The sequence below is a fragment of the Chroicocephalus ridibundus genome, chromosome 6, assembly GCF_963924245.1.
Source record: "Chroicocephalus ridibundus chromosome 6, bChrRid1.1, whole genome shotgun sequence".
NCBI lineage: Eukaryota > Metazoa > Chordata > Aves > Charadriiformes > Laridae > Chroicocephalus > Chroicocephalus ridibundus.
In genome coordinates this window covers 49313958-49341162 of record NC_086289.1, presented here as the reverse complement: position 1 = coordinate 49341162, position 27205 = coordinate 49313958, and the positions used below count along the sequence as shown (strand labels likewise).

Below are 27205 nucleotides of genomic sequence, written 5' to 3'. Positions count from 1 at the left end.
AAGAGGAAAAAAATGAAGTACCTGTAGAGCTATCAACCATATAGATTGTGTAGTCTGCCATATTACTAGAAATGAGCAAACAGACCTGAACTGCTCAGGTTCAGGATTCCCATTAAAGTAGGTTTAGGAGAAAGTGATCTCTGCAAGGATATCCAGAGGAAAAAAAAAAACACAACGTGCCAAGATGTAGCACAGGCTGAAGGACAGAAAGTAACAGAAGAATGAGAAAAACGGTATGTTAAGCTAAGGGTGACAGACAACTGAGGTCTAGTTTGAAGAACTAGATGCTCCAACTCATGGCGGATGACTGTTAGGAAACTGAGGGAATGGCGTATGGTTTGACCTTCCATGATTCAACACGAGAAAAAGTGAATGATAGTTCTTCGGCCCTCTTCAATAATGTTATATCTATAAACATTTCTTGTCTCCAGTGTCTGTGGAACACAATCACCCACAGCGTGAATTTGATACTATTCTGAAATGAAAGCGTTTAATAATTTTACATTTTTGAAACTGATTTACACATAATCCTGACAAAATTAGAGTAAGATTAGTGATAAACAAATGCATAAGAATAATTAACTACACATTTATTTAATTATAATTTATTTAAAAATATAAAAGTAATTCATTGCTTCAAAAATAGACTTTTGACCCCCTTTTAACTAACAACAATAAGATTTAACAATGGGCTTGAAAATACTAATGTTACAGATTTTTACAAGTTAGATAGCATACCTGTAACTACTGTTAATGTATTTGTATTAGCCATGCCACATAATAAAATTTTTGGTCTTTATAAAATTTAAACAATTTCAGCTACAAGCTAGCTTTGAACCATCAGGTACAAAAATCCTGGAATTTTATTTTTTTAAAATGGAGTAGTGAAAGCTTATTTGCTTTTGCATTTCATCTTAATTTACTGCACAAAAATGTCATCAGAGACCTGGGTTAAATGCTTCCTTAGAAAGTCAACCAAAAGGTGGGTAACAGGCTACTGATAAGAACATCTCTTTGTACGCAATTAAGTTCATCACAACTCACCCCCCAACAATCATTTTACGTTTCTTAGAAATGCCTAGGGAATTATATGTGCCTTTTATTAACATACCAAAGATTTTAAAGATCAGAAAGGAGGTAAGTTCCTCAGTAGAAAACCCATCATAGGAAAAAACTCCCCATCTCTAGTACGCTGTAGGATTCAAGCAGCTGGGCCACCCAAGGGAGGTCACTGAAGGGACACAAATGCTGCAGCTGGCCCACAGCTGTCATAGGGATGATATGAAGGTTCATTATGGTATGGTAAGTAACCTAGCAGCAGGAGGGTAATAAATTTCAGTTATGGTCTTTACTGTCCTTTTAATGTCAGGGTTTTATAAATAAGCATTAAAAAAAATTTAATTCTTCTATAATTAAAATGCCAATTTCTACCAGTGCAGGGAGCGCTTCATTGCTTGTAGCCAGATACCCATAGCAGGTTTGTATTCCTCCGAGTCCTTCTGGGGCTCAAAAACTGCTTCTATTCGCCTTAGTTTCTTTAGTTGCTCTTTGTCAGTCCAAAATCCTATAAACAGAAAGTTCATTCTCAAGCTCAACTGCAAATATGTTATTTTTGAGTTGTTTTAATTTATTTCCAAGAGATCCACAGAAGAAACACAGTAAGAAATCACGACAGCTTTTCTTTACTCAACCAACAACTTTCTCAGAGGGAAGCATATTTTTAACATTGTGAAACTCCTTTCCAATAGCATCCACTTGTTTGGAATCCTGACAACAGCACATCTGCTTAACTGGGATGGTGTCCAAGGAACAGCTCTGGTGCGCTGAAGTTCCCTTTGGTTTCATCCACACCGTGCTTTCAGCTGCCAGGTCCCTCTCAAAGAAGAAGGGCCACAGAAACAAAGACTTCGCTCTAGTTGCTTTCCTACTGTCTTAAAAATTGCATAAATGGCAGAAAACAGCTGGAATTACATATTCAGATTAATTTATGTTATTGAATCATTCTTGTCTGTCAAGGGTTGCAGCTTTCTTACAGTTTTAATTGCTGAATAAATCTTACCTGAGCCTATAGTTTTTATCTTCCAGTTGTGTTTATGTATCAAAGCAATTTAATTATCGGAAATACATTTTGTAGGTGTGTATTATGCGAAACCCTTGACAGTTTGTAGTTTTAAGTCTGGTTAATTATACACAACAATTCTGTGTGAGTAGAGCTGGATTTTTTTTTTCGCTGTAATTTATTTTGTACTTCCATTGCATTTATTTCTGCGAAAACCTTAAAGAATAAAGACTCAGTTCACAGATGACAGGACACAGCTTCGGTAGGAATGACACAGCTGCTTCCTTGTCACGTGCTCCATCCCCACCGAGCACCACGCTCCGGGCAGCATGCATGTGGGAAGGGATGCAGCGTCTGGGGCAAGAAGGAGGGATGCAGCAAGACTGGGTTCACCTCTTCCTTCTCCAGTAGGAGAAATGTACTGGTGTATGGTACGCTCCTAAGTGTAAATGAATCTTACAAACATACATGCAGATACTTTTCACATTAAACTCGCTATAGCTATTCATTTATGTAAAATTAAAAAAAGCATACAATTGCTCAGCAAGTTGGGACATGATGTCAGAAATACAAATAAGGTCCTTGATTTGGTTGATGCATGACGTTATTTGTTTCTTTGGACCATCAAATACAAGTACGTGGGTACAAAGCACTATACAGAGAAACATAAACACTACTTACCTTGGATTCCCACAAAAATGGCTAACGTTTGGGGAGTTTTTACAATTATTTGAAGTTATGCACTTTTTTTCTGATTTTTTTCCTTATTTACAAACATGCATTATGAAGGGAAAACCAAAACCCTTTTAAATGTATACATACCTGAAGCAAGGCCTGCTAGAAAAGCTGCACCAAGACTAGACATGTCTGCATTTGCAGGTTTTTCTATTTTCTTATTGATTAAATCTGAAGTCATCTGCATGACAAAACTATTATTACTGACACCTCCATCAGCTCTATAGGGAGAAGGGAAGAAAAAGTTGAAAGAAAAAATGCATTTAGTTCAAATGCTTATCACAAAATTTCAGAAAACAACTACTGGGGTTTCACACCTATGCAAAAATCTTGCTGTTGCTCATGCACAAATGCATTTTCATTTTATGGGCAAATTTAGAGGCCAGAACAAGGTGCCTAGACACAAAAAAAAAAAAAAAAAAGAATGTGTATAAACTAGGGGAGCAATGGTAGACAGACACCGGACGGACACATTATCAGAAGCTTTGAAAGCTCTGTCTTCTAAAACTATACATCACCCTGGTTGAAATGTTAGTGTTTATAACGGAACCTTCACATAGTTATCACCACAATATGATAATATTCAAAGCCATTACATTAAACAAACCCTTTAAAGTCTTCTCAGATCTGGAAAAGTACTTTTTTCATTACCCAAGCCACAACACTACCTAATCTTTGTACTAGTTAGTTAAAATGCCTTCACAGTTGCTTCTTTTTGTGAGGAAGATGAGAATGAGCTTTCCATCTATCTATTTTCCTAATTGCATGGAGAAAACTAGAACTTACCAATGCCGATCTTTAATTATCTGAGAGTGATTACTAGTGGTGCAAAGTAATCACTCTTGCAAACAAAAAAATAACTGTAATAAAAAGCAATCTTTGAGTTGTCATAGATTGGTTTGTTATGCTGTTGGACTCCAATACCAGCCAGGTATGGAGCTGTCACTCTATCAAATGTCGTTCAGTAAAGACATCTACTGCTTATTACTACAGAAGGTGTTGGATAAGAAAACTTCATTGTTGCTTAGAAATCTTCAATTCAGATACTCCAGCTGAAATATTCTATACCACGTGATGCCTCAGAAAACTTTCGCATAAATGTTTTGTCTGTTTCTGAAAGTAGTATCAGGAGACACTGCCTGACTGGTGATGTTACAGGGCTTTGCTTGTTTGTACATACAGTTAAGCAGGGTTACCACCTCTACACTACAGCATCAACACCTTTAACTGACAAAGTCACTTTCTTGATGCCAGTGACATGCATTTTACTACTCCTGCAAAAATTAAGACAACCATTTGATTCAGTTACAAGGGGAAAAAAAGAAAGAAAATTTCCAAATACTCAAGTTTTAAATTTAGCTAAATTTTGCTGCTAGATACTTTGAACATTCAATCCGTACAGTACATCTTCTAGCTCAAAGCTCCTACATGCCATTTGACTGGGGACGTGCTATTTCACAGAACAAGCAAGAAGGTGACATTCCAGGACTCCAGGGACCACCAGGATCACCCTTGTAAAGGCTGCTGCAGACTGCTACAACACAGGACACGAGGACAAAAACTGAGGGTTCCTGCTCTGTGCTTTCCTTGATGTTGTTGAGACAAGCGAAGAGAAATAACAGGAATGTAGAGGACTAATGAAAACAATGACTTTGTAGGAACCAGAGACAAGGAAGAAAGGAGGGATACAGGACAATAGCTAAAAAGGGAATGAAAATATTTATGCGATAAAAACAACAATAAAAAAAAATCAAAGGTAATGGAGAGATACTAAAGATGTGCAGACAAAAGGATGGGAGCACAGCTTACAACCCTACTGAAAAACCCATTAAGCGTATCTCATTATCTTCTCATGCTTAATCCACAAGCTGACTTGCTACTAATCGTAGTTAACTATTATAGTCACTATATGAAACAGTAATTTTATATTAATAAAACAGAACATGATCACACAATTTAAAGTCGACATTACAGTGTAAATGGGATCAGAATTCTAGTGTTCCCCAGGCAGTACTTCCACACTTTCCATTTTTCAGTTTGACTGAAATTTCATGAAATTTTGGATGTAATTTTCTATGTAAAAAAGCTTCATAAAGAATAAAAAAATTCAATACTTTTCATCTTTTCCTCTTCATTAAACACCCAAGCCTGTCTTGTTCCTCCACCTTTGCCTACTCTTTAGCAGTACGTGATGGAAGACAGACACTTTTACCTTCTCCTACTTTGTACTTTCACTTTTCTTCCACTACTCAAAAGTCTGATTTCTCAACTGTCTACATGCCTGACAGTCTACTTCTTCCTTCACACTGGTATCAAGAAAAAAGCCACAAGAGGGACAGGAATGCTCTCCTCTCTCCTCTTGACTGTGGTATCGCTGTGACCCCTGGCTGCCAGAAGGAGAAATTCTGGAGAGCTTTCTCAGCATGACAGGGCTTGAGGTGGTCCAAATGGAGTACCTACTGAAACGTACAGCCTAAGTTTTCCAGCAACTCATAATTCAGATATATTTTTCCAAGACGTTGTGAAAAGCATATTCTAGGGATCGCAGTTAACTCGCAAATTTGATTTGCTTCTTCAGAGACTGAAGCAAAACCAATGTCTTAACAATTGGATTATAAATATATTCTTCCTCTTTCCCTCACAAATAGATCCAGTTTTAACTGACGTCTTAAAAAAATATTCAGTCTGCAAAAAAAATTCAGTGTCAAAGAACGATAACAAAGCATAGAATGACCTCTGTAGAAAGCATTGCTATATACGCTCTAGTGCTACCTGAAAACATGAATTTGCTTTTTTAAAAAAAAAATTATAATTAGAGCAATTCATTACTTACCTACTGACAATCACCAATGCCAATGGTTTAATAACTGACTAGTTATTAATATATAATAACTGGCTATATATATATAGTAATAAAATAACTGGCTAGTCTCTACTGCCACTTTTAAAGTTACATTAACATTTGACTTGGTAGTCATCCATTTCTTAGCAGCAGAATTTTTACAGTAAGATCAAACACATAAAGTTCACACCTATTTAAATCAAACTCCCATGTATCAAATTTAAGAGTTACATGGAACTTACCGAATAGTTTGAAGAGGAAGGCGTACCGTCTTCACAATGATATCATAAAGCTGTTTGTTTCTTTAAAAAAATATTTAGTTGAATTAAGCATTATATATTCCATAAAGCGTTTCCAGTATCTACATAGTCAGAAAATAAAATACAAGGCAAAAAATGCCTCAGTTGTGTCAGAACTGCTGCAATAGCTAACAAGTCTCCAAAATGCATAAATAAATTTAAAAAAAAAAATCACAAACCAGAAACTGGTCTTTGTTATACATCACTACAAAGGCACAAGTATGGCTAAGTCACGGCGCATTCTATAGCAAGTCACTATAGGAAGCACATTTATTCCCACCTGAAACTGATGATAGGTTTCTACAGACAAGATGCGATTATCAATGTAACAAGGGGTTTAGAGCAAGGAAAGCAGGCTGACAGAGGGTAAATCTGAGTTTATCCATCTGTTCTTTAAAGACAACCTCTGAAGGCTGTACACTTGACTTGTTCTGAAACCATTTCATTTAATGGGAGAAAATCTAAACACAAAAGATCTCTGCCCTTTTCTAGTTAGGTATTTGAATGAGATGAGATTCTCAACATCTCTGTTTTCAAGAGACCCATGCTTCAGTTCAGGAATTACTGCATCTAACGTGTGCCCAAAGCAGAGCTGTTGACTAGATGGAAGGAATCGTACCAGAGTTCCCTAACTGGCCACAGTGCAGTGTGAGCCAGGCTCAAACCATATTCATCTTGAGTTCAAGGCAGGCTGGGCAGGTTTGCAAGGCAGAACCAACCTGTTCCATAGACAGCTACTGATGTGATATAGTGACTAGCAGTAGTATCTCCAACCTTGACAATTAGATCTGGAAGTTGTTATCCCTTCACACCTTTAAAGATGTTTAAAGTGCCTATTACTAGGTTTTATAAAACACCAAAAATTAAAAAACTTTAGCTAAAGAGCCAATAGAAAACTTCCAGCTTCAGGGATACTTTAAACACAGCTGGAGTGGGGTATATCTTCTGACAAAACACTGTAAGGAGAGTGAGGACAAAGTTTAAACAGAAAACATTTTTAGAACACGCAGAAAACAATGTAATTTAAGAATCCATATATGGTTACTTAATAACAAAAACTCTCAACTAATAAATATACACAAGTTTATTTGTAAGGTGTTAAAGAAGAATGCAAATAAAACTCCTTTTCAATGTAACAGTGATGGTAACAGTATATTTCACAAACTGCAGAAGTCCATGTATGCATTTAACACTGCTAGTCAAAATAAAAGCAAACATAAGTAAATAGAAGCAAGATAATTAAGTAAGCAGTACCTGAAAGCTACAGATTCCAAAATGGCTCGTACAAGATGGTTTCTGGTAGTGGAAGGTTTGAGGCCCATGAAAGAGGCACATAAATACGGGTCATTCACAGAAATCTGCAGAAAAGATTTCACCATGAGTTCAGTGAATTGTATTTGTATGCTTTTGAGAAAGGAGTCAAATAGTAAGGAAAAAATTAACTTACGACAATTACAGGCAGCATAGTGAAAGAAGAAAATTGAAAACAATATGTAAGATGTAGATAGTGTTATTTTAGCTAACTCAGTGAACAGTTTAAATAGCTTCTGTCAACAGGAAAAAAGTTTAAGTTACTTCTTCCAAATCTGAAATACTAAATAGCACTAATCTTTATGACTTCTCTTTAAAATACATATACACTTTAAGTATCTAGGACAGGCTGTTCTCTAGCAAGGTTTCACAAACACACTTTTTTTTTTAAACACTCTTGAACTGGTGAAAAAAAGATGAATTGACTTTTAAAAAAGTAACACACTGAAAAAGATGGTAATACTTTTTATTAGTTTATACTACAGCCTGTTTCCAATGACACTGATAAACAGAGTCCAACTGAAATTCTAATGGTCACCAAGTTGTCTATTTATTTTTTTTTTGCAGGAGAACCAGAGGATTAAATGATGAATCTCCTCTCCACCCCTCTCTCACAATATTTTGTGAGCTTTTTCACAAAATATTAGTTTGCTGGTCCATACCTGGTTTGTAACAACATTAAATCTTATTTTCAGTGTAGACAGTCATTTTTAAATTGAAACAATCCTTTCCAGTTGTACTGTGCCAAATGTCAATTATGACAACACTTACCAGTAGTTTGAATTTCATGCTTATAAAATATACACACATATTTATAAAGTAAATTAAGAAAATGCTAACATGTTAAAAAAAAAATACACATGGATAGGTACATACAGCCAAAAGGAAAACTGCCATTTTGCAAAAGTTCCTAAATAGAAGATGCTTCTGCATTACAGTAAAAAAAAAAAAAAAAAAAAATTTCTTTTTTTTCCATATACAGGTTCCCTTTCCATTCTAAGAATGGAACTTGTCCAGTCCAGTAGCATAATAAAGATGCAGGCTTCCAAGTTCACAGATCTTCATATACAAGATAATAAAATAAAAAGCATAGACTCATATTCCACATTAAGGGTGAGCATCTTGAAAGAATCGTTACAAAAAAGAAAAAAGTAGCAGTGCATATATACACACACACCCCCAATGAAGAGTCCTAAGTTTCTGCTGTTACTACTAACCACAGCAAATTAAGCCTGGAAACCCATGTTTCTAGCAGAATGAGTAAGGGGAAAAATGACTAATGCACATATTCGCTCAATTTCAACTGTACTTTCACAACGCTCCTCTCAGTGCCTTTCATCACAGCAGTAGAATCCAGTAAGAAAGAAACTTGTTCTTATTGCCTCAATATAGACGGGCAGAGAAACATTTTACTCCATGTAGGAAGTCAACGTATGGGCTTCATAAGAACCCTCCCTAACCACTATCCTTGTGAGGTCTGAGAAACACTACCATACAATCAATTTGTGTTACCATCTAGCCAGTGAAGCTAAGCAGACACGTTACAGTCCCAGAACTGTTCAACTCTGTTCACGTCCCTTTTCATAGCATTTAATCCGTTCACTTTATAAATTGATACAGATTCTGTTACTGTGAGTCTACTAGCTAAGCACCTTTCACCGAAACAAGCAAGGCTTTTAAAAGGTAAAAAGAAATTCATATTTGTGAATACTATTAGTGGTAAATAGATGTCACAGTTAAAGAGAAATCCATTCAGTTTTCTAAGTACAGCTTTTAAATCTGGGCTGCGAGTTATTAGAATTAGGGAAAAAGAGAATGAATCAGTGTTTACTAAGAAGCTCACTGGGGTTCTTTCTGGAGACAGTGTCAAGAAAGCAAGGGGGAGACAAACCCACAAAGCAAAACAAAAACCAACCAAAAAAAGGTTTTACCAACATCTCTAGAACTTGAATATTAATAGAATTGAAGGTTCAAAAAAGATTTAGACTAACATTTATATACCTCAGGATTCCTGTCTGCAAATATTGAAATTTGGCATGGCTCAACATTTGCTTATTGACAGCACAGTTACTCAAAGTAAATGCTAAATGGAAGCATCTGAGCATAATCAAGCTTTATACCCCTAAAAATAATTATTAGGTCAGCTGTTTGAGAGAAGGTAGATGGGCTACTTGCAGAAGAAATGAAATTTTTCTTTGCCTTGTTCCATTAACATACAGGCCTTACACACAGGTAAGGTTAAAAATGTTAAATTTCTTTAGAAAAAACACTAGTCCTGGGAATGATCAAACCAAGTACAGTAGACCAATGAAGATTAAAATAAAACACACTTTTGGACCAACACAGAGATGAGCTGTCAAAAACATTCCGAGTAGCCCTAAAATGTATGCACTCAAACTAACAAATTGCTATCTAAGACTTCTAAGAGAAAAAGAAGGTGGTGATTTTTGAGAAAAAGAAAAAAAAAAGAAAGAATATGATTTCATTTTAATGGCTTTTCTGTGTTTGGGTAACACAATAACTTTTGAACACTTGACAGGTTCAAACATACGTCTATACATCTCAAAGAACCAGCTGATGGCAGACATTCAACACCCATAGCACAGCAACAGTTTTCCCTTCATCTTGCCTGGTCCATCCATCCAATACAGTTCATAATGCTAATATTCCAAATGACAACTTGGAGACCTGGGCTACACCACAGAGTTTCTCCTGGACAGCAATACTGAAGAAAAAAACCAAAGTTTTGTGGAGACATGGATATTTTCATATTGACAACTGACATGCTACTGAAAGCGTGCTTTAGTCAGATTATCTCATATTTCTTAGGAAGGTGGCATAACTAGATGAAAAAGTTTTGGGGCTCTGCACAGTCCCTAAGCTAGCAATGGCTACATGAGCAAATCATTCTGTATGAAGGTTTGACTAAGAGCTCTGACTTGCAGCTCTGTCATATTTTGACGTGACAAATTATAAACTATTATTACCAACTGTCAAACCCATACTGGAAGCAACTGCTTTGTAGCTGAATAGGCAGTATGTCAGCTCCCCAGCTATCACAGTTTGTCATTTAACTTGATGCATTAACTGGAATTCTCATAAATTCCAATCCAGACTAATATGCTAGACTGAACTGCAGTATCACTATCACCCTTGTTGCTGCCTCTGCACAGGGACAGTAACTCACATCTGTAATGAAACTCAAGAGGGATCATGAATCAGAGGTGGAAAGGACAGACGTGAGGATACACAAGTCTCTAGTGTAAAACAGAAAGCAAGTAGAAAGAACACAGAGCTTCTGTCCCAGAGGGGATCAAGTAATTGCAGGAAGTTCCTCAAATAGAGAGGAAGGTAAAAGCAATCTACTGGGAAATGGAGGGGACTAAAGTGGAGAACAAATGCCAGGAACTCCTTACTATACACACTGTGCTCAGCAACAAGGTACAAACCCTATTTTAAAGGGAAAAATGATATCCAGATTTTAATCTGAATTAGAAAGAAGTGTCTAAATATTACTGTCTTTGCTTTTCATAACACCAGGACTTGCAATCTTGCTCACATTTAAGTACGGTTAAGTATTCTGATGAATTGCAACCTACATCTTGAAAAGAGGCAGAATAAAATGAATTATTTTAGAACAGTGCTAAGCATGTGGCAGAAAAGCTACGGGATAAGTTTTTGCCTCTGTAGGCACTGCCTGAGATGCTGCGGGCAAGCCATTTAGTTCATCTGTCCCCCAGGTGTCTCCATCTGCAAAATGGAAGTAATTTTCCTATTTTGTAGGGGTTTTCTCATGGGGGGAGTGTAGCATTTAAGCATTCTTATATGACGGTGATCTTCATACGTTGTGGTGAGGGACAGAGAATAAGAACCTGAGTAGTACAGAATATATACTGTGATAAGATGAACATTACTATATTTAAACACGTAAAATTTAAAATTTTAACTTTGTTATTAAAAATATATTCTCAGTTACATTAATAACAATAATTTTACCTGAAAACCTGGAACAAAACAAACGCCTTGAGAATCAACAATACTCCGTGCCATTTTTTCTGTTTCATCTACATTGGTGAAAAGATCTGTAAAGATGCATAAGTCATATGCTTTTATTATTTACTTCAATGTCTTCATATATTACTAAGAGACAAAAATCTAGAGTTAGACTATTTCCTTTTGTAATGTTCTCAGAATAAGTATTCCAGGGGAAATGTTTACTTCTCCTGTATTTCATGTCAATCAGTCACATTAAAAAAAATAAAATCTATTCAAATGAATAGGATTTAACAGATAAGAGAGGATCCTTTTATATTATAGTCTTTTAATCTTCAAATCCTGTAAGAGGTCATTTGCTTTCCAAATAGACATAAATGGGAATGGAGCTAACAACGGCACCCTAAGTATGATAAAAACCTAGATTTGCAAAACATAAAAAATGTTTTTCCTCCCAAAGATGTTACTATCAGCACAAGCACCAAATTACTACAGAGTTGTGGAATTCTCTGGTGAGCTACATTTCAGGAAAACGTTTCCCAGGTAACCCAAAGTTTGAGACACTAAATTCCTTTTTTGCACTCCAGTGTACTAAATTTCTAAGTAAACCAAGTAAATAGTTTATTAGAATACTCAGAAATGTCATCCTATAAACAATCAGTGGTTTTGAACATCAACTATTAAAGAGATAGTATTTTTCTTAGTCTTTTATTAACCTGGAACACAAGTCTTTTCATTACATAATAGTCATGGCCAAAAGGCACAGTACTTCTATGTGAAACAACATACACAACACCTTTACATTTAATAATAAAGTTCTTCACATTATTTTCATATAACTCAAGCCTGTTATTAATTCTGAGATGTGCAGCTAGAGATCTCTCAAAAGCATTACAACGACTGTTTGTGGAACACTGCCTTTACAATCATGCTACCTAGATTTAATCGGTACTCCGTGCTTCTCCTCAACTGAAAATTCAAGTCCAAATACCCTGAAAACAGCACACATCTAACTTTAGACAGGTCTCCTTTACAACGTTTCTATTCAAGTCTGGATACCAGGTTAAAAAACAAAAAACAAAAGAAAGCATCAGAATGTTTGTCATGCTCAAGAGAAAGCAAGCAAGGAGTAAAATGTTTCAGGAAAATAAAAGCCAACATAGGTAGGAGGGTGTGAGAAGCAGATCCTGATGAGACGATCGTGCACATCAAACTCCCTGCAGTAAACATGCTTAGCAGAGAACCTAGTAATGAGACTGTGCATCTTCCACTGTCCAAAACATGTGGGCTACTTTCTTCAACTACAGGTAATAAAACCAAGCCAAATAACATAACTGAAACCCCATAAACTAGCTTCTTGAGTAGTAACATATTTAACCCCCTATAAAATTAAAGAGCTACTTACTTATATCCTGAGCCCATCTTATGGCAGTGCCAATGTCTGACATACAGCCTTCAGTTAAATAAACAACTTCTTCCCCAATCTTCCAACCAATCAGTGGATACAGACCTAAATTATTTTCCATGAAACAAAACAAAATACCTAGGTAAATTAATTGTTTCCAGAAAAACATATACAAGCACCCCCCACAATAAACCCAACCAAAAAAAAAAAAAGGTAGTTTTTATTCAATTCCTTTGCAGAATTAAAGCTAAAAAACCATCACTGATAGAGGTTAAACATTGATTAAAAATTTAGTAATGGAATTACAAGAAACTCTAACAACAGTTTGTTAAACCAAAGTTAACCTAAAAAAAAAATTCACTATCAAATTACAAAAAAAACCAAACCCCTCTAAGCTAAAGAGAAGAGCTATCTGCACTTTTTTTTAAATGATAAGATATTGTATACACTTAAAAATTTATCAACATTTACCTATTTGTTTTCAATCTATTTTTCACCAATGGTTTTAAAAAGTCAGAATTTACTTCCCCAAAACATAAAACATGAAGGCCTGGATTTCAGATGGAAAGCACAAACACTAAACCAGGCATTCACCAAAAAAAAGGCAACACAAACTTAGAACACAGATCATATTTACAGAAGAGGATGAAAGTGATATACTTTTTTATTGCTTTTTCAATATGCAATGCTTCTTCACATAAAAGGCGAAAAAAGTAACCAAGTTTCACAATTTGCCCATCCTTGTCCCCAACAAAGGCTACTACCAGTTAACTACAGCGTTTTACCTGTATGTTTGCCTAGTACAAACAACAAAAGAAATATCCAAACTCATTAAAATATATTTGGTGACATACTTTGTCTCTAACTACGAAAGATTAGCACTTCTACGGTTTACATGATGGGATTTGCAGGAAGTTATGATTTCCACCAAATAGTTTCGGCTTTGCAGTGACTCAAAAAAAAAAAAAATTCAATGACTCTGAAATTTTTTTTACTTATCTCTCAGAAGCAGGGCAGAAATACACAGAGCAAACACTGTTGGTTTATTTGTACAGCATCTCTCAAAGAGCTGTCTGCTTGAACATACTATTACATTAGAAATAAACAGCTAATAATGAGGCTAAACCTGATGATTTGCTCTCCCCTTTGCTCCCCCCTCCACCCCCCCAATACGTTGAAATCTTAACAAAGAAAAGAGAGACATACGACTTAAAACTGACAATGTGAACACAAAGACCTTCTTGTTTGATATCGGTATTAGCAAGGACATAACACAAAAGTCCTGCAGAATACTGCTTTTAATGCCAAAGCAAAAAGACTTTGTTATCTAGCTGAACAGTAGAAGTTCTCTAGCACTGCAGCTTGAAAAATGGTTTTTGAGGTCACTCGATAAGAACCTAAGCGTTCAGTGGCCACTGCAATAAAAACTTCGCCCAACCCAAGTACTGTAACTGTGGAAGTGAAAAAAAGTACCCAGATCTTACGGGACACTGGCCAGGACTTGGAGATCATGGGTAACACAACAAAGGTAAAAGAGTCCCAATAACTATAGGACCAGAAAAGCACCAGAAGGATCTAGAGAGTCTCTCTAGTTTCTCAAGGTGACTTTGCTGATATAATCGGTGTCTCTCACACAATCATCTCCAGTTTGCTTACCCATGTCCAAAAAAGTGGCATGGTAGTACTAGTGCAACTGCAGAAACTTGGTTAGTGCTGGAGGCACCCTGGTGCTTACAAGGGAAAGCAATTAGCAGTACCTATTTAGATTAAAGTTTGTATTTGACTCCTGAAAGGAAAAGGTGATATACATATCTCCAGATCCTTGGTGCAGGTCTCCCTTACGATCTTTATTTTCTACTAAAGGTGAAGCTGCAAAGCAGCAAGACCAAACAATTCCTTGAGCCAAAAGTCCTAGAGAAGGACAGTTAATTAGGGACAGAGAAGTCCATCAGGTGGCCTTCCTAAAGATGCTCACACTAGAAACTCTAGTAGTGTAAAATCACCTACCTCTAAGGAACGGATCAACATGACACTTGGCATGAACACAGTTCTTATGAACTCTTAGACTGACAGAGAGGTAGAATTAAAATCTATAAAACATGTTTCCACCACTGAACTGTGAGAAGCGCTGATCTCAAAGGAACTTTTTTTTTTTTTTGAAATTGTCACATATAGCAACTAAATGTAGATCAGAAACTAGAACAGCAGCTAATGAACAGCTTGCACAAGGATGCTGCAGGGATTCATCTTGCAGTCTTAAATACATATGTCAGCTTTAAAGATTGAACACATTACACTTCATGCCCAGGGCACTGAGAAAGCTAGACACCTAAATTGTCCTACTAAACATACCACACATCAGCCAAAGAACATAGGGGAAAATAATTTTAATATAAATAACAGCCTAAAGCAGTAAAAGTTTCACAGCATTGCCTTAGAGATTTCAACTCCTATCAGATCAAACCAGCCATATATTTTCTTTAAAAAAAAAAAAAAAAGGAAAAATCTTACAGCATGTTTTTGCCATTACATTTCCACAGACTACATATGTCTGATTTCTTAAGTAAAATTATCATCATAATGACATCATTAATTAGCCTAAAAAGCATTTGCATTCATAGGGAATTCAGTGTCCATGCTATCGAGTTTTGACACATCTCCTGTATTTGCCAAGGCCCTTCCAGACTTCAGCTGGTAAAAGTCTCCTCAGCACACTGCTGTCCTCCCTCCTCAGCCCCACCCCTCCCATTTTAAACTGCAGGCTTCCTGAAATTAGTAACTCTTTAAAAATATGACAGACAGAGAAAGACTCTGCAGGCAAATTTACTTCAGTATTGTCTGTTGCTCTCTTGACAAATACCCACCTATGGCAAATTAACAAGCTTGACAGACCACAAATGTTCGTAACAACAAAGTTTTAAAAACTAAAAACACATTGGGGAGCCCATTTCTAGTATTTTAAAAGAAAACTAATAATTGCTAATCCTGCATTAACAGCAATCCACTGCAACATGTTGATGTGAGAAGCCAGAGGACCAATTCCCTTTTTCTCCATTCCTGCACTGTATTATACTGCTAGGAAAAAGAACAGGTTAAAAAAAAAAAAAAAAGAGGAGGGATGCAGGTAGCAGACATAATTACTAGTGATGTTACTTAAGTTCTCTTCTTGAGAAGCATATTTCTGGATAACCAAGATCTACGTTTGTAATGAAAAAATTACAGTCTTCTGTTCTGAAAATGCTTTCAAGCTGTTTTTTCTACAGCTGAAGACAGAAGGAAAAGCAAAGCACTGTTTTATCCCTGTTTGTACCTCATCATTAACAGATGTCACGTAACGTGAAATACTCTAAACCAAAATTTCACTATCTTACCTCTCCTTGATGCAAAGAGATGCTCTCCAGTATTCACGTTCCAGAAACCACCTGTTCCCATGGTCAGTTTAACATCTCCTGGGTGAAAGCAGCACTCTCCAAACATAGCTGACTGCTGGTCAGCTACCTGCCGTAGGTACCAACACAAACAACGTGATGAGTTAGCTACCAGCTACCAATCTACAATGCTGCTGGACTTCAAAATATTGCAAACGCTTCAGAGTTCTGAATACAAATAACCATTCAGAAAGGAACTGAACATTAAGAGAGGACTCATACAATTTCTGAAGTATTTTCAGGCCATTCCAACAGTCTGATTTATCATTAGAATCAAATTACACCAGGTTTGGACATAATGTGAAGGTCTGTAGTATTGCTTGCAATACTGGAAAATGTGTTACGGAAACAAAATAAATATTTTATGTTTTGGTATTTGACAGGGATAAATGGGGCATTTGCAATCCCAGGAAGCAGAACAGACTAGCTTGGCTTGAATTCCTCTTCCCCCAAACGCAAAGTTGAAGTTTTGATGTCTCACCTTCCTTTTTCTCTGCTGCCCCTCCCGTACCAAATTATTCCATGCTCACTTTTTCAATAATGATGATGGTTCTTAAATGCATTTACTTATGCTTGTGCCTTGGCCAAACAGTAAATTTACAGATAAATTGAGCCTAAAATTCTTTAAAAATAGTAGGAGAAATTCATGTTAGCTAGATGACATTTTTTCCATGTAGCTCAATTCAAGCAGATTTTTCTGCAAGTCATCACTTTACAAAAACAATGGGGTTTTTCTTATCCAAATCCTAACTACTGAGGCAAGAACATGTTATTCTCCATTTATGTTTACTGAAAAAAGAAATAGAAGTTACCACAAGTGGATCTGTTAACAAATACTCTCACATTTGTGTAGAGTCTTACTGAAGTCAAGCCAGGATGGAAGCCATTGCACAACTTTATATAGAAAAACTGATTTTAAAGCCAGAGAGAGACGTTACCAGAGCTTAGAGCAGAACCAAGCTCTGTTGAGCTCTACGTTCAGTGCTTAATCATTTTGTCATCTAACTTTACTGGACCTCAACCTTTAGAAATCCCTTCCTGTTCCTCTCTCCTCTTTTCCCCCTAAGGTTGCAAACCGAGTTTTTGGATAAAAATTTAACAACCAATTCTAATGTAGTTAAGTCGTAGAGAAGGAAGGGAGAATACTTACTAAACAAGCAAGTATTAAATCCAAGCTAGATAAAAAGAATACAGAAATGAAAAGAAATACACAGATTTAAGTATGAAAACATTTTCACTCACCACCGCCATTATTGGAATAGGTACCCCAAATATTTCAGAGTCAGCTGATCCAAAGTTGAAGCTTGAAACAAATATTATGGAGAAACATCATAACACTAAATTGACCTTTTTGTTAAAATGAAATCTAAACATACAAGGCCTGCGTCTGCATCACAGATGAAAGGTAATGCCACTGATTTATTTTAAAGAATGCATTAAAAACTATTGCTTTAAGAAATACTGGTAATAAAGATAAAGTTTTGGATGTAGTGTTAAAAAAATACATCTGCATATAAAACAAAATATTTTTTTAATGTGTATTTATATATTACTTTGCCTGTGTAGATTATGAAATATTTTTCTAAAGGCAACTGATTTAACAAGTATCATATTCTTTTAAATATGCCTTCATAGTTACCTTGTGTCTTTCACTGGAGGATAAATAGACATTGGAATGGAAAGTAAATTACACAAAGTGGGATTCCAACATTTCTGAAATAATATGGGAAAAGTAAAAGTGTCAGCAACTCTCTCAGAAGCACAATAAATAGCAACATTTTTTCGGAACAGCACATACGGTAAAGGGTTCAAAAACGCCTGTAGCACTGGCATTTGAGTAATCTGTAGCATACACAGAACCTATAATAAAAAAAAGAGAACGAAGTAAGATTTTAGATATCTGAATATTTAAGAACAATTTTAAACATTTTTTTCTTTAAACATCTCAGTGACTCCCATGAAATATAAACTGAATGTCTATAAGCAAAGTCATAATAATACAACGAACACACAAACTTCACCTGCCACTCCCTATAATGTGTAAACGTTAATTACCTTATTTTACCCCCATGAAACCGGCTAGATGAGAGCAGGTACCTTTCACACCATATACCACACCACACTGACTGCATCACTCTCTATCATCATCTACCCAATTGTGTATGCATTAGTCCTCTGGACAGAAACTTGTAATTCTTCCACATTTGTAACAATTCTTTGTTCTTTCTTTCACAGGTATTTTTCTTCAGTCAAGGCCAATTAGTTTTGGTAGTCCTCTTTTAATTTTAAATGCTTAAAAGGTTCATTACATTGAATAATTACTTCCCTTTCTGACTAACCCTCCAGGTAGGCCCAAAGAATAATTAATTCAGAAGTGGGTTTTTTTTGAAACAGTAAATATATTACCACACTCATCAATTACCAAAAAAAAAAAAAAAGGACAAATTGTCAAAAAAGTATCTGCATTCTAGGATATATCAATGACAGTCATGAACATCATTACTTCGATTCTGGTACGTTTTATTAATATTTAAGAGGAACTGTAACATTCACCTTTAGTCAATCTATACAATAACCACGTGTCAACTGTTCCAAAGCAGCAGTTATTTTTTCTGGCAGCTTCTTCAGCCTGGGAACAAATAAACACACACACACAAAAAAAAAGTATTTACAGCTGGGTAAAATAAAGAGGAACACAGTACCTGAATCCTTTTCTCATTTTCTTTGTGATAAGTGATAGAACCTTAAGACAGGAAACTTTATAGTCATAATTCTAAGAGTGGTGAATAAAGAAAATGAAGTCCTGCATACTGCACTTAAATAAAAAATTAACAGAAACAGAAGAAATAAGTGTATTTTTAAAATATGTGCTTGAGAACAAAAAAGGCAGAGCCATTGTTTTTTGGCTTATGTCATCTGTAAAGAGTTCAAGATGTTATTTTCTTTGGGATTTTATTCCCTTTTAAAATGGGAAATTCAGGTTCCATCTAATTTCTACGAACTGATACTGTGTACAGCTACAGAATTCAGAAAAAGGACATACAAACCTATTCACCCAAAACATGACTGAATACGTTATTCTCTGTAATTAAGAGCCATGAAATTTTTAGCTTCTTGGTTTGACAGTGGCTGACAAAACGTGGGAGAACATTCACCTCGCACTGAAAACTCATCAGCTGTATTAACCTTGAATTCTATAATCCGCCAAATTCACACCTCACATTTTCAATAGGTGCAACCAAGACATGCCAGTAAAGAATTATACTTGACCTCAATAGTTAGTTTTGTGACAGAAAATACCAGACAAAACTCAAAAGATTTTGGGGTTTCTTTACACAGGGTAGAAATGGATGATAACCATTTTCTCAAAAATCATTTGAAAATTGTCATAGAAAATAAGATGACTCCAGTTTGTAAATACAATAGGAAGAAAGAAGGAAAATGGTAAGGATTAGAGCAAAGAATACAGCAACAAAATAGCTCAGTGCTCATTAGTGCATTAAATTATTCCAGCACAACTTATTTTAACGTGTATTTTCCAATTTACACTACAACAAAACGCAAAATAAACCACAGTGTTTTGTTTTTCAGTATGATCTTATTTATGAAACTGTCAACACTGGAATAATGCGCAGTGGAAAGATAAGAACACTGGTTGAAAAGAAATACAACTGTCACGCAAAACCAAAGTGCAAACAACTTTAAAACAAAGTACAATTACTAACTGTGTAATTATACGAAGTGAAATAAGGTGATTTCATTATGTTACTCATGCATGAAGAAGAGTTTTTACTACCACACATTTCCAGAATCAGAGGAAAAAGTTGTATAAACATGAGTAGATATTTAGGTAGACACGCTTTGAACATTAACACAGATAAAAGTCTTTCATTTTGGTTCTTCTGAGGAAAAGAACAAGCAAGACAAAACTGAAGCAGTTACAACCAACCTAAGTCACTAGCCATTATTATGATTTAAAGCTATTATTTTCCCTTTCCAGCTTACCTCATGGATGTTTTTAAAAACCCATGACAACTTCATAGAAGTTTGTTGTGTTGAAAAAGTAAGAAAACTTGGTGCCAAATATCGATCATTCCCAGTCAAGAAATGAAGCACTGTAAAAATAACATGGATTACCTGTTTCAAAAGAAAACAGTTACTTCATTTTTAATCTCTCCCTTTAAAGGTTTCCAATCAATTATCTTTAAAGGATGACAACAGAGATGAAAGCTGCTGACATGAGATTATATTCAGAAAGCTAAAATTCTGTTAGAGAATCCTTACACAGGATTTCAACAGATAGTCTTCCCACAACAAATACCACAGCAAAGAGCAGCTGCACTGAGCAAGTCTGTTTTCCTGACTTCTGCTGGTAGACTGATAGGAACTGCTCCGCATTATGAACACAGGTCACCTATGTGAGCACAATGCACGATGTGTTGACAGCGTTAACATATTTCCAATGAAAGTTCTCCTAGAGTAGACAGGCTCAATCACATTCTACTAGATTAACCAAAATTTAATCGTTAATCAAGTTTCCATTCACAAAAGATCACAGTGACAAACCCAAGAATTCAACTTCTTACTGTGAGCGTGCTAGTTAGTTTCCACTTAGAGGAAAAGTAACTTCAGTTTTTCCACTTAGAGCAAATCTTTTCTAAAGTTATGAAGCACAAGCCATGAGCAGCATAAAATGTACCTTCTATAGATAATCTGAGCAAAGAGCACATTAAAAAAACAAAACACACCAACAAAAAAAAACCCCAAACCACTGCCAACCAAGAACTACCTATCCAATAATTATGCTCTAGCAGTGTTAACGGGCAATATTTAACACAACAAAGAGACTAAAGAGTAAGAAAATGAGTGCTAGACCTACAGATATCTTTCCCCATAATTAGTTACCTTTAGGCTATTAGTACTGCATTTTTTTTGGTACTATCTTCCATGCTAATCTTGCTCAGTTAAATGTTTTTAGGCCATAGCACATCATATTAACATGTTAACAGGAAACTTGCAGTATTGCATATATTGCCCTTACTTTTCATAAAAATGAAATGGTTCTAGTATGTCCATACAGTATCTAGCTTAGCACAATTTTACCTTCAGCAGAAGGGACTTATTCCAGGAATTCACAAGTTCAGCACTTCTTAAGTCTTGCCAACTTATGAAATTATGAAAAGGTTTCCCTGTCCTCCTGAAAAACAGTATTTGAACATCGCCATTTAAAACAACAGGACATACAGTGCCCCAAAAATCCAACATCATTCAGCATTTCCAATCAGGACACTTAACACTAGGTCAATTCCTAAAACAAGTGCATGTCCTCTGGAGGATTTGAGGAATTAGTAACAGGCATGCAGACATTTTGAGTATGAGACTTCTTACCAGAATTAAAAAATACGTATGTATTCATCTCTTCCAAAGTATTAAGAACAAACCAAAAAGGACGTACACTTAAAACTGTTCTAAACTGCTGTAAGGTGTGGCTGTGCAAACACAAGAGAACACGAGTAACTGACATTTGTTGCTTTCAGGTGGTGACTTGACATTTCTACATTCTTCCATGCAGTTTATGAATACAAATTCATTTTAAACTACACACAATATACATACTTGTGCCATGTAATGAAAGTTGCTCTCTGTGTTGAGATGCCAAGACCAGCAATTTGCCTCATGTGAAGTCCCGCAGCTGAAAATCAAAAACAAACCATACCAAAAAAAGCATTTATTAGAAGAAACAAAAAAAATTACAACTTTTCCAATATAACTATAAAACCTATGGAATACTTAGGAAATTAATAATTTAAGAGACTATAAATCTCTACAGACTGGCCAACTAAGTGGCTAGAACAGTGAAACGTTACAGAACTGTATTCTACAAAAACATTTGTGTCACACTGGCTCTTTACACCTTCTGAAAAGCCTGTTGATACTTCAACAATCTCAGAGACAGGCAGGCAGGTTACATATGCCTATATAAACAATTAAAATGTGCATTTCACATGGAAGAATGTGAAGGAAAGCACAAACAGAAAAAGCATCTTTATAAAATTATGGAAAGAAATTCCCCAAAGAAACAAAACTATATTGATTCTATAGGCAGTAAAGAGATTAATGTCAATATGCCATGATTTTTTACATCACTTTGATGATATGTCTCACCTTAAAAATTATATTCCTTAATCAATCTTTCAAAATTCACAAGACCAAATCTGCTTAAACTATGTATCGCTGAATACAAAGTATACTTCAAATTCAGAAGTATGAAGATGTAAATTTGGGTATGCACCAATTTTGCTGTTAAACTTTACCTTCAAATAACTGTTACAGTCTTAATACATGTAACGGTAAATAATTAAATACATCCACAGCTATTTTCAAAGCAGCTCTGTTCAGCTTCCCAAATACTGCCACACATGCTTCCAGAAGCAAAATTATGTGAAAAAAACATACATTAAGAAATGCCACTTAAACGCCAGCCTATTATTTTGTCCAAAGTACTGCTACTCTGAAGGGCGCTCAATCCCACTACTTGACCAAATCACAGGTTAAGTAGGTCCTGCTCATGCATGTTCTTATATTAACTTTCATGAGCAAAGTCACTCATTTGCGTAAGCATATACTGCAGACTTTATGACCGACAGCCTCTGAGTGACAATTACAGAAGGGGTTTCACAGAGAAAGGGCATGTCTTGCTCTGCTGACCTCTCCACGTGCTTCCGCACCTTCCCTTGCACTGGTCTTTGCATTCATACAGGCAGTGGTATCAAGGCCCTTAATCACCTGAAAATTAAATCAGTGCTTTCGCAAGGCTACCTGCTCCAACCGCCTGCACAAGTGCTGATGGGAGCAGGAGCGTATGGGAGGAGGACCTGAGAGCAAGTGGCTTGAGAACAGCAGTATTTCTTTTTCAGTAGCAGCTGGGTCTAAGCTGAAGGCAAAGCCAGACCAGTACTACAGCAGCTCACTACAGATTAGTGGCATGCGTTGCGTTACTCCTCCCCATCTCCACAACCTGCGTGCTCCCACCACTTTCCCTGTGTCAACTGCCATGCTTTCTACTCCCTATGTGAGTAGAGCTAACTTCCATTAAAGAGAAAAAAGTAGAACACAAACACAGACATTTTTCAGCTAAGCTGTCTCCTGGAAGGCTTGAACCAGTACCAGAGGGAGAGGGAGGGCTGGGACCATGCAGCCAGATGCAGGTTCCACCTTTAGGTAGTACTGAACTACATCAGCTCATCCACTCGTGCACAAACTCACAAGTTTTAGCTCCACAAGCCCTGTAAACTGAAGTGCTCCTATGCCTTCTTTCTGCTTTCAGCAAGTCATTCCTGCCCCGGTACCACACCCTCTCTTGCGCTGGCACAAATATTCGTGAAGCTCTGCTGGCACAAACAACTGCACAGGGACTTGACTCAGGAGACTGCTCTGGACTTGAAACAACCCTGTAAAAAGGAGGGTGGGACTGCTGCTTGTGACAGCAGTGTGGGCTTACGCTCACTTACGTTACACAGGCGCTTAAAAACGACTTGCTGACAGCACACACAGCTTGGCCACAAAAAAAAGCTTCCCCTTTTAAAACTAGCTGAAAAATCTTGCTTCCTGATTTGCCCCACAGAATGGGAGTGGAGGAAACTAGCAAAGTCTTTAGGGGTTGAGGTGGCATCGCTATTCTTGTGACAGAAAAATTGTGGTTGCTGAGAAAACAGACCAAGAGACCAAAATAATCATCTGCAGCTTACACCTGGTAATGGTTACTTTCCCTGTCCCCTGGGCTGCCTTCCAAAGGAAGGGACAAGAGCAGTTTTGCCTTGAGCCAGGCTCGGAGGCAGAGCAACACTTGGAGACCAAACTGCAAGAGGAGCTGAACAGGAGGAGCTGAATGAAAGAGTATGATGCACACACACGACAAGGAGGCTGGGGCACTGCAAGAAAGCGACCTGGGGTGCAGCTGGCAGGTCCATGGCATCAGTGTGGCATAGAAAGTGATCCATACTGGATCTGGAGCTGGTATAATGGGAAAGCTGTGGGTGTTGCTGAGAGTAAGCATGTGGCTAGAGCAGCATCCAGAAAAGGGGGAAAAAAAACCCATCAGAAGTTTGGCAGAAAAGGGAGTTGTGTTTTAGTGCATGGAATAGCAGGAAATTTTAGGCTAAAGTACAAGTAGAGAAAAACTATAATACAGAAATCATATGGTAAGAACTGTTTGTAGTTTGAATGGGGAAAGTGGGAAGGTCGTGTTGTAATCAAGCGAGTGCAACTATGCAGCATCCTAACTTCATTCTCTCGTAGACTTACATCCATGCACACACAAAGCGGCAGTAGAATAGCAGGGAAACAGAGGAGGAAACAAGCCTACTCTCTGTTTGTACACAGAGGCATCTGGAGGAAGGAAGACATACACTAGGGAAGGATACATGTACACAAAGCCGGAGCAACAAGGAGCTGTCACCAACATGTAAATCAAGTATGAACGCTGCTTCTGGTTCTACTTCAATCCTCAGCTGGCCCCACAAAAAAAAGGGATTTACATAATGATCAAATAGGCCTTAAAGTATGCTGTAAACCTGTGCCTGTTATGAATTTTCAATACTTCTTTTTAAATAAACAAAAATAACCTTATTACCTAATTAACTAACTTTACTAATTTTGATGAATAATCTATTACTTTTTCAAACTTTATAAGCCATTACCTTGTACAGCCTCTTTTATTACACCAACAAACTGACTCCACAGCACTTCAGGATCTAATTCAACCCAGCCAGGACGAGGATAAAGCGATTCCACCTGTTAATGGAAGATGCACAGCATCATTATGATTCCTAGCTCACAGAAACGTGCATTCTTGTGAAAGTTTATGCAAATAAGTTCGGGTTTGCCTTTTTTTTTTTGTTCTTAATTTTCTGAATGTACTGCAACAGACAAAACAACAGTGTTTGTCACTTTTAGAACATGGTTGAAAGCGGGTGTGTGATCTCTAGAAGGCTTCCTCAGTTCAGAGAGAATAAAGAAGCCCAAACCCCAAGGAACAGGGAAACCCATAAACCCCCTCTGAGGCTCCAAACTGGAACCCAGGTTTCCCAGAGAGCCTTTTGGCTGCACTGCTAAACTCGGACACCGATGCCCCCGAGCAGCTCACCGGCAGCACAGCACAGCAAACCTGGGAGCATCTGCCAGCCGGGTGCCCAGTGAAGGGTCAGCTCCACTGAGGGGAACATCCCCCTCCACCTCTGAAAACCCACCAGGTGTCTTACACTTCCCCTCACCGCAATCTTTTCACTGCAACAGCTAACAACAAAAAAGTTAATTCTGGAGATTGTCTTGATCCCAAAATCAAGAGCCATGGAAACCAAAAGCAGCCTGAAACTCACGTTCCAAAGTTATCACTTTTTTTTTTCTTTTACACAGCGCATAATGGGACGTGTGTAAATGCAAGCCCTACTCAAGCCTCCGCTACGCCCTAACTAACAAAAGTCGTTTTCTTCGGAGAGGGATTAGTCAGGGAGCGACTTAAGCCAAGGTAACAGGGCCCACCGGGCGGCAGCAAACGCCGAGAGGCGAGTGGGGAGCACAATGGCGGTGTCCCCGCGGGGCTCACCGCCGGCCTGGGGGGCTCCTTTCACCCCGGCCGCTCGGGGGGCCCTGGGGAAGCCGCCGCCCCCCACGGCTCAGGGGGTGCCCAGGCGCCGAGAAAAGCCCGGGTGAGCCCCGACCCGCCGCCCGCTGGGACCCGCACGGCTCCGGGACCCGCGGGTCGAAACGGCCCGGCGCTCGGGGGAGCGCGGGCACGCCCGGCCCCGGCTCGACAGCGCCCTGAGGCGAACGCCACCTCAGGCTGCCCCTCGCCCGCCCGGTCCCGGCGAGGCCGCCGCCCTCCGCGGACTCACCTTCCTACAGCTGGAGCCTCTGACCGCGGCCGCCCAGTCGTAGACGTGGCACTTCACCACCGTGCTGCCCACGTCCACCCCCACCACGTACCGCCCGGGGGCCGCGCTACCGCCGCTCTCCTGCTGCCCGCACGGCATCGCGGAGTGCGGCGGGGCGGCCGCCGCCCGCCAGAAAACCACCGCCCCGCCGCGGGGTGGGCGCCCGGCCGGCCTATGGGCGCGGGGAGCGCGGCGGCCGGAGGCGGGCCTCGGCACCGCCTCCACAGGCCGCGGCCTGGAGAGGGCGACGGGCGGGCGGCCCCTGGGCCTGGCGGGGCCGGTGGCACCTGCGGCCTCACGGAGGAGAAAGGGGGGGGGCGGGTTTCCCGGCAGCGACGGCGCCTGCTGAGGGCCCTCAGGGCAAAACCACCGAACCAAAACTTATTTACTCTGTGCAGTTTCTATATAACTTTAGCGAATACTCGTAAAAGGCTTTTAAACACCAAAACGTTAAAGCGTTTCTACAAGACAGAATTGGAATGTTTGTCACAGTGCCAGTGCTGCCTCAGAGCCGCCATCCCACCGAAAGCCCGTTCTCCATCCAGCCGTACCGCACAAGAGTCTTGAGCCGCGTGGGTCTGGGAACAACCAACAACGAGTGTGGTTTGCTGACAGCATATCACAGGAAATGTGCCTTAAGAACCTCACGCAGCATATATTGAGGCAACAAATGAATCAGATCCTTTCAAAACTCTCGCACTTGATCCCAAACGCAACATCCCCATTACTCCCACTATTCGCTGTATTTACTCACTGTCATACATATTACACATGACTAGCAAAAGCACTGCTGATGGAGGCTGCTGAATATACTGAATATCTTGAATCCCAGGGATGAAAAGAGGTCTGAGTGGAGGTACAAGGGACAAGAACACATAACACGAATTAAATCAAAGCTGTAATCAAACTGTCCCCTAGTTGAAAGTCCAGGATTTGACACTGAAAAGTGGCGAGTGTCAGTGAACAAATTACAGGTAATTATAAGAAATCTTCATCTGCAGCAATTCTCTTGTGCCATCATTCTCCTTCAGAGAGGGAGCCACGATTAAAATTACTGTTGGAACAGAGTTAGTGACAGCCCTGTCCCCATATCGCCCTTAGATGGGGTGGTGGTTTTTAAACAGGAATGACCAGAAACACTCTTAAGTTAAGCAGTAAGTTTCGGGATGCTCATCCCCAAACTACTATCAGTAGAATCTCA

General features: G+C 38.3%; 2 protein-coding genes across 8 annotated transcripts in view; both read right to left on the bottom strand.

Moving 5' to 3' along the window:
* Positions 1 to 611: 611 nt before the first annotated feature.
* On the bottom strand, positions 612 to 27205 carry GK5 (glycerol kinase 5). 2 transcript variants are annotated; one of them, XM_063339993.1, is made up of 16 exons: positions 25966 to 27202; positions 24772 to 24865; positions 21689 to 21764; positions 21176 to 21269; positions 20078 to 20209; positions 18626 to 18701; positions 17871 to 17932; positions 17712 to 17785; positions 17315 to 17375; positions 16016 to 16142; positions 12645 to 12749; positions 11243 to 11328; positions 7190 to 7293; positions 5879 to 5938; positions 2882 to 3015; positions 612 to 1564 (listed from the first exon to the last, which is right to left on the bottom strand). In XM_063339993.1, the coding sequence occupies exons 1-16, from the start codon at positions 26101 to 26103 to the stop codon at positions 1428 to 1430; spliced, it is 1560 nt and encodes a 519-aa protein (XP_063196063.1). In that variant the 5' UTR covers positions 26104 to 27202; the 3' UTR covers positions 612 to 1427. The 2 variants fall into 2 exon arrangements, with proteins under 2 accessions (XP_063196063.1, XP_063196064.1); XM_063339994.1 differs by lacking the exon at positions 612 to 1564 and having other exon boundaries at positions 5879 to 5997; positions 25966 to 27205.
* The window catches only part of XRN1 (5'-3' exoribonuclease 1), a 43360-nt gene continuing 40926 nt past the window's right edge, over positions 24772 to 27205 (bottom strand). For all 6 annotated transcript variants that reach the window (XR_010071771.1, XR_010071772.1, XR_010071775.1 and 3 more), the window contains one exon: positions 24772 to 24865. The gene's annotated coding sequence lies outside the window, so the exon portion shown is untranslated. The remainder of the gene's footprint in view (positions 24866 to 27205) is intronic.